The sequence below is a fragment of the Bolinopsis microptera genome, chromosome 1 (genome assembly GCF_026151205.1).
Source record: "Bolinopsis microptera isolate Bmic1 chromosome 1, MBARI_Bmic_1.0, whole genome shotgun sequence".
In the NCBI taxonomy this organism is placed as follows: domain Eukaryota; kingdom Metazoa; phylum Ctenophora; class Tentaculata; order Lobata; family Bolinopsidae; genus Bolinopsis; species Bolinopsis microptera.
The window spans coordinates 25,525,276-25,541,071 of record NC_087072.1 but is presented as its reverse complement, the minus strand read 5'-3'; the positions used below and the strand labels follow the sequence as shown (position 1 = coordinate 25,541,071).

The following is a 15,796-nucleotide window of genomic DNA, read 5'->3' as shown; positions in this document are numbered from 1 at the left end:
CTGGTAACTTGGTAACTTGGTAACCTGGTAACCTGGTAACTTGGTAACCTGGTAACTTGGTAACCTGGTAACCTGGTAACCTGGTAAACGTCATATACCACGCACCACATGACGTCATATATATATATAATATATATATAGAGGTTAATCAAATAAAACTTAGGAACAGTTTTGTTTGTAATTAGGAAAGTGAACCATTAACTAAAACAATACAAGTTATGTATATAATATATAATATCCAAGTTATGGTGTTTTCTAATCACTTACTTCAACTTAGGAATAATATTGTAAATTCGGTATCAAATCTATGTAATGCACGAAATGCACAGCACCTGACATGACGTCACACCACCTGACATGACGTCACACCACCTGACATGACGTCACACCACCTGACATGACGCAGCAATAGTGTTACCTAAGTGACCGCCGAGCTGCACGAAGTCTCTCTGTGTGGTGGATATTATCGCATCCCCGGGGTTTATACTCAGCTTCCGTGTTACCTGTGGATAAAGTTGATAGAGTGGATAAAGTTGATAAAGTTACATACTACATATACATATGATATATATATATTATATAATATGTAATATACTAGCAATGTTGCTAGTAGTAGTAATAAACTTTGTAAATGAAAAAAGCGTGGGCCAAAACGTCGACAAAAACTGAGTGGAGACTCTCACTTAGTACCAAAACATCAATTAAACTTTGTAAATGTTACATTGCAGCTGTTAACATGTCTGTCAGGGTAATATTTATGAAGGAGCAATATTTTTTATAAAGTTATAACCTCCTACCAGGTGCCTAGTAATAAACTTATCAAGTGACGGTCCACAGGGCATTTTGACGTGATGAATGTTTTAGTGATCGGAATATATTGTGAAAACTTTGATAGACTGGCTTGACAAGACTGGTCAGTATTTGATAGCAATGACACCCCCCCCCCCCCCCCCCCCCCCCCCCCCCCCCCTAGCAATGACTACTTGGTACAATATTATCATTGTACTTATATAAATATATATGTTTACGTAATATATATATCGGAGAAATCTAAACAAAAAGCATACATTATATTATATACATTTATCTGATTTGGAAGTTGCAGAATGATAAATTCCAACATTTATCGAATGAAATTTCAACAATTTACAGGTATTTGGTCATTTAATTTTGGCTAGATAACTTAATATTTGAGGTTCTATGGTATATGAAGGTATGTAAATGAAGGTATCTACTATGTAATTGCTAACTGAGGTGTTCAATAATCTGAACCAGGTAAATTGTAAATTCACGAAACAAATGGCAAATATAAATAAAGTTAAATACCTAAAGTAAGTAAGGTATGCTTTGTTTAGGTGAATATATTAGTTGATAACTTGCCTATGATTTGCACAATACTAAAAGCCTCCTCGCTTTTAGTTTTGGTGAATATCATTCGTAAGAAGTCACAGTTTAAGTAATTTGATACTTTTATTTACCGTAAAAATCTATAACCAATAACCATACTACATTATAGTACCGCGAATCTTTTCTCTCACCTTGCAGACAATGTAAAAACCATCAATGATATTAATCTTTTGAGTTAACGTAAAATTCAAGTTATAATGATTTGGCCTGCGTGTTATACAAACATAACAAGGGAGATAGATAACAACAATAAAGTAGATAACAACAATCAAGTAGAAAACAACAATAAAGTAGATAACAACAATAAAGTAGATAACAACAATAAAGTAGATTTAACAACAATAAAGTAGATAACAACAATAAAGTAGATAACAACAATAAAGTAGATAACAACAATAAAGTAGATAACAACAATAAAGTGTGTTCTCACATCATCCTGGGCAAGTAGAGACAGGGTACCGGGCCCCTCCCCTGACAGGGTACCGGGCCCCTCTCCTGACTGTGTACCGGGCCCCTCTCCTGACTGTGTACCGGGCCCCTCCCCTGAGGTCCCCACTGTGCTACTTTCTAATGGTTTAGGGGTGCAACTCTCTGAGAGACCGCTCAATGGTTCTGTAGTAGTGATCCTGACAGTAGTAATAGCCCGGACAGTAGTAATAGTCCTCAGACTGCTACATTCCTGGTGGTCTGGTATGGTAAAGGAGTCTGTACAGCTGTTAGCTGAGTCTGTATCCATATCTCTCTCTAGCCTTCATTGCACAGGAACTACTGGGTCTTGCTTTCCTGGATACAGTCGTTTGTAGACAAACAGACATACAAACAAACAAACAGAAAATCAAACAAACAATGATGATAATAAATCGAAGTTAAATAACACCACTATTAGTAGTGTTTAGTCTAAACATCCCAGAAATGTATATTAGGTAAGGACTAGACACGATGCTTGGAAAGGTATCGGTAATACTCGGCATAGTATAGTTTGAAACCGAATTATTAAAGATCTGACACCAATTTTGGCGACAATAGCTTATCGATAAAGTTTCTCAAGTTCGTGAAGGGACAGTTCAAATAGGACCGTTTTTAGAAGACCATACTTCATTATCAGACTGTACTTCTTCTCATTTGATAGTACAATAATTATATTATTAGACAATAATTATATAATTAGATAATAATTATATTATTAGATAATAATTATATTATTAGACAATAATTATATAATTAGATAATAATCATATTATTAGATAATAATTATATTATTAGATAATAATTATATTACTATTACGGGTATCGGCCTTACAAAATGACAGGCCTCACAAAATGACAGCCCACATAGACCATGCTGTAGCTTAGGTTCCCTATACATTGAACCCTATTCCTTTTACTGTATGAAAGAAAAAGCATTAATCAACACTTCCCAAGGAATGATAATGACATAGAATCTATATTTCTTACATAAATATGGACGTTTTTGCTGTTCAGTCATTGCCCCGCCTAACTGTTACCCAGAATGGAGACCAAAGTTTTGAATTTAACCCCAGAAAACCAGGTACTACCATGACTTATGTCAATCAAAGACTACTCTGGTCAAATAAAAAAACTGATTTAGTGACTTTGGTAGAAGAAATGACAAAAAAATGACCTAGCCTCACAAAATGACAGTGTTATGCCTCACAAAATGACAGTTTTATTTTATGATACAAAGATGGCATATTTATATTGGATGCCCCTTGCCTAATTATTGGTATTCTTAAACCCAGTAAGCTCATGATGAGCCTAAATGTGTTTGTTTGATCATCAATTTTGATCAAAATGCCTCACAAAATGACACCGAAAAGCCTTACAAAATGACAATGTTTCATATTGAATTATTTTCATCATCTTAAATGGATCAGAGACAGTCAATACAAGAAGGAGTTAAAAATAATCATAATCTGACAGTTAACAATCAAATAGCATTAAAAAAGTGCAGTTCTGATATCAAAACTTTGATTTCAAACTCTTTGATTTCAAACTCTGATTTCAAAACTCAACGAAATAAAGCTTCTATTTTGTGAAAGCAGAGAGTAATAACAACTCCTAAAACATGTCAAACGTTAACTAAACACTGAAAAGTGATCTATCCAGTCATAGAAAATATCAAATATAACCAAATACTGTGTTCAAGTATGAAAACAAAAAATGATTTTTACGCCTCACAAAATGACATTTTTTAAATTTTTTCAAAGTATAAAAAATGTTCCTTTTTAAATATATTTTGGTAAAAACAGAACTGGTATAATATAAACAACATATATATCTAACAGTAAGACACGTGAAAGAATAATGAAACTTTTTCCCAAATCGGATTTGAAGTGATGCCGTTTTGGGTTGTCATTTTGTAAGGCACTATCTCACGCGAAATTGCCCAACATTTTTTAATCATCCTTTTTCCTGTAACCCTCTAGTTCCATGGCCAATTAATACAGTGAAAAAAATATGAAATTTTTATTTGTGAAATAAAATTAATACAGGTGACCTGTTCCATGCCCGTATTAATTTGCACGCAGTAATTGATACGCGTATTACTATTGGTGGTGTCGGGCAAGATCAGGACTGCGGCCACACGAGTTTTAAAAGGATACACAAACTTAGTGTAACAACCAATGTAGTGTCTGGAAGCAGAATGTTGTCCTACAATTATATTTACCTGAGAAGGTTTCGTACATACGAGGACTGAGATAGATGAGGACTGAGGAGGAGGAGGAAGACTGAGGAGGAGGAGGAGGAGGACTGAGGAGGACTGAGGAGGAGAAGGAGGAGGAGAAGGAGGAGAAAGACTGAGGAGGAGGAGGAGGACTGAGGAGGAGGAGGACTGAGGAGGAGGAGGACTGAGGAGGAGGAGGAGAAGGAGGACTGAGGACTGAGGACTGAGAAGGTATCGTACATATACGGACTGAGGAGGAAGAGAGGAGGAGGACTGAAGAGGAGGAATGAGAAGTAGGAGGACTGAGGACTGAAAAGAGGATACTGAGAAGAGGAGAAGGAGGAGGAGGACTGGGAAAGAAGAGGAGAAGAAGGAGGAGGAGGACTAGGAAGGAAGAGGAGAATGAAGAGGAGGAGGAGGACTGAGGGGGAGGGCTGAGGAGGAGGAGGAGGATGCGGAGGATTGAGGACTGAGGAGGAGGACTGAAGAGGATGAGGACTGAGAAGAGGAGAAGGAGGAGGAGGAGGAGGAGGAGGAGGAGGACTGGGAAGGAGAAGGAGGAGGAGGAGGGCTGAGGAAGAGAAGGAGGAGGAGGGCTGAGGAGGAAGAGGAGGATGAAGAGGAGGATGAGGACTGAGAAGAGGATACTGAGAAGAGGAGAAGGAGGAGGAGGACTGGGTAAGAAGAGGAGAAGGAGGAGGAGGAGGACTGGGAAGGAAGAGGAGAATGAAGAGAAGGAGGAGGAGGACTGAGGAGGACTGAGAAGGAGAAGGAGAAGGAGGGCTGAGGAGGAGGAGGAGAGGATGAGGAGGATTGAGGACTGAGGAGGAGGACTGAGAAGAGGAGAAGGAGGAGAAGGAGGAGGACTGGGAAGGAGAAGGAGGAGGAGGAGAAGGAGGAGGAGGAGCAGGAGGAGGAGGAGAAGGAGGAAGCATCTACATTTTATTTCCATAACATTTTTGTCCGTTTTTGTCCGACCTAGGAGGAGGAGGAACAGGAGGAGGAGAAGGAAGAGGACTGAGGATGAGGAGGATTGAGGACTGAGGATTGGGATGAGGAGGAAGAGGAGCAGGGGGAGCAGGGGGAGGAGGAGGAGGAGGAGGAGGAGGGCTGAGGAGGAGGAGGAGGAGGAGGATTGAGGACTGAGGATTAGGATATAGAGGAAGAGGAGCAGAGGGAGCAGGAGGAGGAGGAGGAAGGCTGAGGAGGAGGATGAGGAGGATGAGGAATGAAGAGGATGAGGACTGAGAAGAGGAGACTGAGAAGAGGAGAAGGAGGGGGAGGAGGAGGAGGACTGGGAAGGATGAGGAGAATGAAGAGGAGGAGGAGGACTGAGGGGGACTGAGAAGGAGAAGGAGGAGGTCCGCCCTCAGTCCTCCTCCTCCTCCTCCTCCTCCTCCTCATCCTCCTCCTCCTCCTTCTCCTCCTCCTCCTCTTCCTCCTCTTCCTCCTCTTCTTTCTCCTCCTCCTCCTCCTCCTCCTCCTCCTCCTCCTCCTCCTCCTCCTCCTCCTCCTCCTCCTCTTCCTCCTCTCCTCCTCATCCTCAGCTCTCCTCCTCCTTCTTCTCAGCCCTCCTCCTCCTTCTCCTTCTCAGTCCCTCTCAGTCCTCCTCCTCCTCTTCATTCTCCTCTTCCTTTCCAGTCCTCCTCCTCCTCCTCCTCTTCCTCCTCCTCCTCCTCAGCCCTCCTCCTGACAAAAACGGACAAAAACAGACAAAAAATGTTATGGAATTTGGAAATAACATTTAGATGTTAGGAGGAGGAGGAGGAGGAGGAGGAAGAGGAAGAGGAGGAGGAGGAAGAGGAAGAGGAAGAGAACTGAGGAGGAGGAGGAGGATGAAGCGGAGGAAGAGGAGGAGGACTGAGGATGAGGAGGATTGAGGACTGAGGATGAGGAGAAGGAGGATGAGGAGGAGGAGGAGGAGGAGGAGGAGGAGGAGGAGGAGGAGGAGGAGGAGGAGGAGGAGGAGGAGGAGGAGGAGGAGGAGGAAGAGGAGGGGGAGGAGGAGGAGGAGGAGGAGGAGAAGGAGGAGGAGGAGGGGGAGGGGGAGGAGGAGGAAGCATCTTTATGTTATTCCCAAATTCCATAACTTTTTTGTCCGTTTTTGTCCGTTTTTGTCCGCCCTAATTTTTGTCCGTTTTGAAAATATAGGGTACCGAACGGACAAAAACGGACACAAAACATGAGCCCCACCCCTTATCAGCGTAATTAGTGCAGTGTAATTAGGTTATGAATAAATGCATTCCACAACGGAATATAGTTGATCCCAGAAACTTGCGGGACAACAAAATGCAATTATAATATCGATTACGACCGCAGCCACTGTATTAATACAGTGAGAAAAATTTAAACGTAAACATGTTTACGATTTTTTTCAGCTGTATTAATTCAGTGAATCGAAAAGAGAGAGCCAAAAAATCGGGTATATTTTTTTTTTGTGTATTAATACAGTGAAAAATTGGCCATGGAACTAAAGGGTAAAAGCTATTCTAATCTTCAATCTATTATATTTATCTAACTGTCCTAGGTGAAATCAAATTTCTATAGGCTGCTGTTAAAAAATGACAGCCGTGACGAAATTGTCATTTTGTAAGGCATGTTTTTTTGGAAGATTTCAAAGATGACAATTTTTATCGCAAAATTTACGGGTTTTCAATCAAATCAACCCCCGGGAAGAAAAATATACCTGTTGAACTACCTATCTGGATAATAAAACATGAACAAAACTCATTTTTGTGCATTTCAGAGCCATCTCCTTTTTCGTGTCATTTTGTAAGGCCGATACCCGTATATTATAATAATTATATTATAATTAGATAATAATTATATTATTAGATAATAATTATATTATTAGACAATAATTATATAATTAGATAATAATTATATTATTAGATAATAATTATATTATTAGATAATAATTATATTACTATTATATTATAATAATTATATTATAACTAGATAATAATTATACAGGGTGGGACTGGGGCATGGGCCAAAAGTCAGTGTACATACGTTGACCTTAATAGCTCAGTCACTGAGTGCCCAATTGAAATAATTCTTTCTGGTATGACTTACTACCACCACTGGTTCGGGGAATTTGTCAAATCGAAAAATATTCGAGTTCATTGTTTTCAAATGAAGGTTCATTTTCGCATTTATTTGATAGTTTGGAGTGTCGGATCGAGCCAAATTTGATTGGAGTGTGTTTGGCCATTCGAATTACGTTTGTCCCGAAAAAATGAGAGTTATAGCTTCTCAGATGACCGAGATACGAAGCATAACGAGTTTATTCATTACGTGTGATCAGGTGATTGGTTTACCTAATCACGTGATAAGGTGACCCCGTTAACCACCCCTTCAAACATTATGGGAATCGTTAAGGCTGCCCAATTAAGGTGTTGTGTCACGGTGTCACATAATCACCCAGTCAATTTTGCTAAAAATTACATTATCAGATAATAATTATATACATATAATGAGATAATCTTTTTTATTAGATAATGATTATTGTTGTTAGTATTCTGGTTAATTAGTAATTACTGTGTGTGGATCACATGGCACTGTGTGGATCACATGGCACTGTGTGGATCATAAAGCCAGTGAACACCTGTAGAGCCAGCTGCTCGCAACACAAGCACGTGATTAAGCGAATAAGAGTGTACGTATTGACGTCACAGTTAGAGAGAGAGAGCGCGGTTTAGAAACTATAAGGGGTTTATAAATAGAACAATAATTACTAAAGTGTTACTGTAGTGTAACTAGTAGTAGTAGTAATTACTGTCCACTTGACGCTCAATAGATGACAGCAGTGAGAACGGAAACACTTCTAGTAGCGTTATTATTACTACTAGTAGTGTTACTACTACTAAGCACTACTAGTAGTAGTAGTAGTAGTAGTAAGGGAATGTAGAAACACCTTCAGAAATAACGTTATCAAGACTCAAGAGGACATGTGTGTTAGTTGTGGTATTCTCTGTAACTAGTAACTAGTAACTAGTAACTAGTAACTAGTAACTAGTAACTAGTAACTAGTAACTAGTAACTAGTAACTAGTAACTAGTAACTAGTAACTAGTAGTTGTGGTATTCTCTGTAACTAGTAACTAGTAACTAGTAACTAGTAACTAGTAACTAGTAACTAGTAACTAGTAACTAGTAACTAGTAACTAGTAGTTGTGGTATTCTCTGTAACTAGTAACTAGTAACTAGTAACTAGTAACTAGTAACTAGTAGTTGTGGTATTCTCTGTAACTAGTAACTAGTAACTAGTAACTAGTAACTAGTAACTAGTAACTAGTAACTAGTAACTAGTAGTTGTGGTATTCTCTGTAACTAGTAACTAGTAACTAGTAACTAGTAACTAGTAACTAGTGACTAGTAACTAGTAACTAGTAACTAGTAACTAGTAACTAGTAACTAGTAACTAGTAACTAGTAACTAGTAACTAGTAACTAGTAACTAGTAACTAGTAACTAGTAACTAGTGACTAGTGAACACTGAGCGCTGATAATTGTCTTCAGGACGTATTATCATTTATCAAACGTCTGTTGAGTCGCCTTGGTGTTTCCTTGATGAGCGTATCACATTACACTCTCATGTAGATACACTTAAACACACGCTTAGTTTCGTGCTGTGTATTGTCGCGCGCAGCCCTCAGTAGCCAAGGTATTCTAGCAATAGACCCATTAGAAAAAGAGAGGCAAACATTATTTACGTATTGTTACAGTACCATGGTTTGACTATATTTATTAAGTGTTACTAAAAACGTATTCTAAACGTGTTCATTAACACACAACTTATATACATCCCCCTGTCGCTGTACAATGGAACTATACTACTAGTAATTATAATGGTTTAGCAGTAGGCACGTGACCAGTAGGCACGTGACCAGTAGGCACGTGACCAGTAGGCACGTGACCAGTAGGCACGTGACCAGTAGGCACGTGACCAGTAGGCACGTGACCATCAAAATAGGTTATAATATCTTAAACAATAATTTCAGAATGTGTGTCTGTCTGTCTGTCTGTCTGTCTGTGCGCCTGTAATTTCCGAGAGGCTTAATCAAAAAAACGGTAAGAGTTATGGGACTGGTTTTTTTCGGTATAGTTTCGACAAAACTCTGACAAAGCCAAAGGATAAAGGTTTTTTAAATCGGTCGGTGGTAAGTGGTTTAATTAATGGTTTTGTACCACAAATGTGACATAAAATGGCTCTCTTTTTCTCCCTCCTCGCTCTCTCTCCCATTACTGCATATTTAGTTGCATATGTAGCGTTACTACTTGAATCATAATTAGGTTAGCCGCGTCATGTTATACTATAAGCTTATTAGGGAGGGGGCACTCATTGCGGTCTGTTTGGACTGTAGAGAGAGTTCATACTTTCATACGACAATGTTATGCATGTTTTCGAATATAATAGGCGGGTTTATACTTTTGCATTTCAATTGCGATAGTGAAGTCCCGGCCGTATTATAGGCTCTGGTTACACTAGTCTAGTAGTAGTATAAAGTATAGCACTGTAGTGCCTGATTGGTAGCTGAGCAGGATGTGGGCTTGGATATCACGAGCAGTAAAGAGTTAAACAAAATACAAGGAGACAGGGAAGAAAGTGAGGTAGTGTGCACGTGCAATGTTAACGTGCACGTGCAATGTTAACGTGCACGTGTTATATTTAAATATAGCTTAAATATAACTTAAATATATAGCTTAACTATAGCTTTTAAATATAGCTTAACTATAGCTTAAATATAGCTTTAAAATAGCTTTAACAAGAATTACGCCCGTCTTTTGTGGTGACAGACGCTACACTACACTACACAGACGCTAGATTTCCATTCACTTAAAGCTCCTATCAACTGCAGTTCACTTCATAATATCATGCTCAAGAAACCACTTGTGATTTGTGATTGGAATCAGTCGCCATAAAATAAAGAACATTGACTTAATTACTTTCACATTTCATCTTACTGGGCGGGGTCAGCATGTCATTCCGCCGCAGCTTCAATCGTTTATGAACATTATAGCCTCATAGCATGGCCGCATGGGGTTCCCAGGTAAATTTCGTCAATTTAGGACATTGGAAGCAAAAGTGAACTTTGCTTTTGTATCATACACTACACGTATAAATTTGACTCAGGAAATATTACATCTAAATTTCTTAGCTATTGCGTCGTCAATTAAAACGTTTTCAGTGATATCATGTATTCGTCAAATGTTTCGCACGTGCACAGAAGGGATTATCGCACGTGCACAGAAGGCATTATCGCACGTGCACAGAAGGCGTTATCGCACGTGCACAAAAGGCATTATCGCAAGTGCTAAAGATTCGCGTTGGATAAATTAGCGTGCGTCTCTACGACAAAGTGTGGCGGACGGAAGTACGACAAATTTAAACCCGCTTACCGCGATCTCCAAAATCCCTCTTTTTCACGATTTAAAATTTTCATCATTCGTAACCTTTCATTATTGCCTCTTTACCTTTTTACAAAAGGGTGTGAATAGAAAAAATATAGCTTAACTATATAGCTTAAATATAACTTTAAAATTATAATTTAAATATAACTTAAATATAGCTTAAATATAACTTAAATATAACTTAAACATAACTTAAATATAGCTTTAAAATATAGTTTTAAAATATAGCTCAACTATAGCTTAACTATAGCTTTAAAATATAGCTTAACTATAGCTTAAATATATCTTAAATATTAGCTAAACGCACGAGAAATCATTAATTAAGAGGTACAGACTACAGTGAGCCATTCTCACAATAAATTGAAACATAAAACAGCAGAGAATGAAGATAATGAAGATAACAAGCCAGCATATCCAGACTGCAGAGTCATATTTCATAATTAAAATACTTATCCAATTCCAAGAATCCTGCTGGCAATTTACTTAGAGCCAGCTTACTCTTCTCCTTTAAATTAGACATATGAAGTTTACGGTGACTTGCTTAATCACGTACTAATTTTTTAATTATCCAAATTAAAAGTGAAACTTCTAGTTCAACAATGCAAGGATAGCTATTTGTCGCCTGGCCTTTGCTGTCATTCAAGATAGAAAGGAAGGAAGGAGCCTCAAAAAGGCCCTTCTGCTAAATCACAAAATGCCCGATTTGGACAAAAAAAATTGGGAGTTGCTCTTATTGATTATGCCTTCGATAATCCGTTGAGAAATCGGTATACACTCGATGAGAGGGGTCGAGGGGAGGGGGTCTTCAACATCTTAATATGTGGAACTTAAAGAATAAACTAAACATATGAGGGGGTCTTCAACATCTTAATATGTGGAACTTAAAGAATAAACTAAACATATGAGGGGGTCTTCAACATCTTAATATGTGGAACTTAAAGAATAAACTAAACATATGAGGGGGTCTTCAACATCTTAATATGTGGAACTTAAAGAATAAACTAAACATATGAGGGGGTCTTCAACATCTTAATATGTGGAACTTAAAGAATAAACTAAACATATGAAGGGGTCTTCAACATCTTAATATGTGGAACTTAAAGAATAAACTAAACATATGAGGGGGTCTTCAACATCTTAATATGTGGAACTTAAAGAATAAACTAAACATATGAGGGGGTCTTCAACATCTTAATATGTGGAACTTAAAGAATAAACTAAACATATGAGGGGGTCGTCAACATCTTAATATGTGGAACTTAAAGAATAAACTAAACATATGAGGGGGTCTTCAACATCTTAATATGTGGAACTTAAAGAATAAACTAAACATATGAGGGGGTCTTCAACATCTTAATATGTGGAACTTAAAGAATAAACTAAACATATGAGGGGGTCTTCAACATCTTAATATGTGGAACTTAAAGAATAAACTAAACATATGAGGGGTCTTCAACATCTTAATATGTGGAACTTAAAGAATAAACTAAACATATGAGGGGTCTTCAACATCTTAATATGTGGAACTTAAAGAATAAACTAAACATATTATGTCAGACTCGGAACAATAAGAAACAGCAATGAAGTGAGATTTACTGTGACTTGTAGTAAACTAACAAGCACAATTTGCCAATATTTGTACTGTTTACTACTATTAGATATATATTAACATATTAGGTACTGGGCTTATATTTCTACACTCCTTACCACCACTGTATATTATTATCGTTACAATTATATATTATATCAACCACCATAGATCAAGCTTTACAGATTTTACACTAATTTACAGAGTTTAAATTAATTTAACGTATTATTCTGTCCTTCAGTTTCTTTCTTGTTATGCTACATTTTGTAGTCTCTAATATCAAGTAAAGGATATGTTAGTTAGTTTTCCCTTAGATCTGTTAATTAATCAATATAATGAATAATCAATCCATTGAATGGAAAAGGTTCCACAATCTGAAGCTGTGCCTTTAGAGCCTCCCAATCATCTGTTACTAGTAGCAGACAGTAAAACACATTACTAGTCTCACTCTTAGCGCACACAGTAAAACACATTACTAGTCTCACTCTTATCGCACACAGTAAAACACATTACTAGTCTCACTCTTAGCGCACACAGAAAAACACATTACTAGTCTCACTCTTAGCGCACACAGTAAAACACATTACTAGTCTCACTCTTAGCGCACACAGTGAAACACATTACTAGTCTCACTCTTAGCGCACACAGTGAAACACATTACTAGTCTCACTCTTAGCGCACACAGTGAAACACATTACTAGTCTCACTCTTAGCGCACACAGTAAAACACATTACTAGTCTCACTCTTAGCGCACACAGTAAAACACATTACTAGTCTCACTCTTAGCGCACACAGTAAAACACATTACTAGTCTCACTCTTAGCGCACACAGTAAAACACATTACTAGTCTCACTCTTAGCGCACACAGTAAAACACATTACTAGTCTCACTCTTAGCGCACACAGTAAAACACATTACTAGTCTCACTCTTAGCGCACACAGTAAAACACATTACTAGTCTCACTCTTAGCGCACACAGTAAAACACATTGCTAGTCTCACTCTTAGCGCACACAGTAAAACACATTACTAGTCTCACTCTTAGCGCACACAGTAAACCACATTACTAGTCTCACTCTTAGCGCTCACAGTAAAACACATTACTAGTCTCACTCTTAGCGCACACAGTAAAACACATTACTAGTCTCACTCTTAGCGCACACAGTAAAACACATTACTAGTCTCACTCTTAGCGCACACAGTAAAACACATTACTAGTCTCACTCTTAGCGCACACAGTAAAACACATTACTAGTCTCACTCTTAGCGCACACAGTAAAACACATTACTAGTCTCACTCTTAGCGCACACAGTAAAACACATTACTAGTCTCACTCTTAGCGCACACAGTAAAACACATTGCTAGTCTCACTCTTAGCGCACACAGTAAAACACATTACTAGTCTCACTCTTAGCGCACACAGTAAAACACATTACTAGTCTCACTCTTAGCGCACACAGTAAAACACATTACTAGTCTCACTCTTAACGCACACAGTAAAACACATTACTAGTCTCACTCTTAGCGCACACAGTAAAACACATTACTAGTCTCACTCTTAGCGCACACAGTAAAACACATTACTAGTCTCACTCTTAGCGCACACAGTAAAACACATTGCTAGTCTCACTCTTAGCGCACACAGTAAAACACATTACTAGTCTCACTCTTAGCGCACACAGTAAAACACATTACTAGTCTCACTCTTAGCGCTCACAGTAAAACACATTACTAGTCTCACTCTTAGCGCACACAGTAAAACACATTACTAGTCTCACTCTTAGCGCACACAGTAAAACACATTACTAGTCTCACTCTTAGCGCACACAGTAAAACACATTACTAGTCTCACTCTTAGCGCACACAGTAAAACACATTACTAGTCTCACTCTTAGCGCACACAGTAAAACACATTACTAGTCTCACTCTTAGCGCACACAGTAAAACACATTACTAGTCTCACTCTTAGCGCACACAATAAAACACATTACTAGTTAATTGTGACCATTATATTTTATAGACCGTATGAAGGACCATTATATTTATGAAGGAGTAAGCAGATGGAACTGAAAACATAAAAACAAACACAAAAAGCAGTTGAAAAAGAGAGTGCCTTGTAGACTGAGTCTCCACTGGAACAATGCACTCTTAAACTTTTAGTTAGGGGCAACACAAAGAGGGAACAGCATATTACAGTGTATATCTAGTGTATTATACGTAGTGTATAATGTACATTGATAGTGTATTATACATAGTGTATAATGTACATTGATAGTGTATTATACGTAGTGTATAATGTACATTGATAGTGTATTATACGTAGTGTATAATGTACATTGATAGTGTATTATACGTAGTGTATAATGTACATTGATAGTGTATTATACATAGTGTATAATGTATATTGATAGTGTATTATACGTAGTGTATAATCTATATTGATAGTGTATTATACATGTGTGTGTGTGTGTGTGTGTGTGTGTGTGTGTGTCAGTCAGCAGAATGTTGATAATTGGTACTGTTAAGTTGGCAGGAACTCAGTTCCAGTGCCAGTATAGCCAATACTCCTGCAACCTACCTGGTAACCAAACGGTGTCCCAGTATCTGTGTGAGTGTTGGGTCTCTTCTCCCCCTTCTCTCCCTGTCTAGACTTAGTGCTGCCGGTACGTGTTCTGGGTCCACTATCAGGTGGGGTGTGGCTGGGTCGGGGGGCGGGCTCCCCTTCCTGTTGCGGCTCCTCTCCAGTACGACTACACCCCCGGTTTTTCTCTTTCTCTTTCTTAGATTGGCAAAAACAGCAGGCGAGGAGGTGTTGCATTGCGCATCTCCAAGTACAACTACTAAAGTTGTACTACTACTAAAGTAGTAGTACAACTCTCCTTCTAAAGTACTCTCTTCTTCTTTGTGCACACGTTGCTTTCTTCTAACATACAGCACTCCCGCGCTAAATTAGTAGTAGTAGTAGTAGTAGTAGTACTAGTAGTAGTAGTAGTAGTAGTACTAGTAGTAGTAGTATAAAGTAGTACTAGTACTACTACTACTACGCCAGGAGTTAACCGAAACAAAAGGAGCACAAACTGAAGCCAATATTCTAATAAACTTGGACATCACAAAAATTAAAGGCCTCAATTCAAAACTCAGTTCAATAAAAGAATTGTGGATCCGCTATCATTAACTTTACAATACACTACACTACACACTACCACATTACGATACACCATAAAATAAAAGGTATGAAAATGACAAAGTAGAGACTAGAGACTAGAGAGGTTGGTATGAAAGTAGAATGTCAGGTCCTAATCTGAGAAACTAACTATAGTTTCAAGATGACAGCTCGTGCTCTGATTGGCTCTGACAGCTCACTGGTATTTGTGATTGCTTGCGGAGGGTAACACACCCACGTGATGCCCATATAAGGTACTGCACTGGTAAGTTATACGTAGATTGACGTAGTAGATACGTCTTATAACCCCCTCTGATCCAGCATTTCACGGTTTAATTGACATTTATGCAAATAGTTCAATCCACGTAGAGCATATGACGGTAATCTTTAATTTCCATTTAAAATTTAAATATGAAGTTAAGCGCTGAAGTGAAAGCTGTGGGAAAATAGCAACATGTTGACTTCTAAAAGGAGTATTTTGGTCAGCATGAAAGCTTGAGGAGTGGCCGCATTTTGTCGGATAGAGGGGGGGGGGGGG

The 15,796-nt window shown here is 38.4% G+C and overlaps 2 protein-coding genes across 2 annotated transcripts in view; both read right to left on the bottom strand.

Annotated features, from left to right (window-relative positions):
• The window catches only part of LOC134826129 (uncharacterized), a 365,739-nt gene that overhangs the window by 93,804 nt on the left and 256,139 nt on the right, over positions 1-15,796 (bottom strand). The window lies entirely within an intron of this gene.
• The window catches only part of LOC134823536 (uncharacterized), a 33,945-nt gene that overhangs the window by 6,493 nt on the left and 11,656 nt on the right, over positions 1-15,796 (bottom strand). Inside the window, exon 4 of the mRNA XM_063835043.1 lies at positions 419-503. Within this exon, the coding sequence (XP_063691113.1) occupies positions 419-503 (85 nt within the window). The remainder of the gene's footprint in view (positions 1-418; positions 504-15,796) is intronic.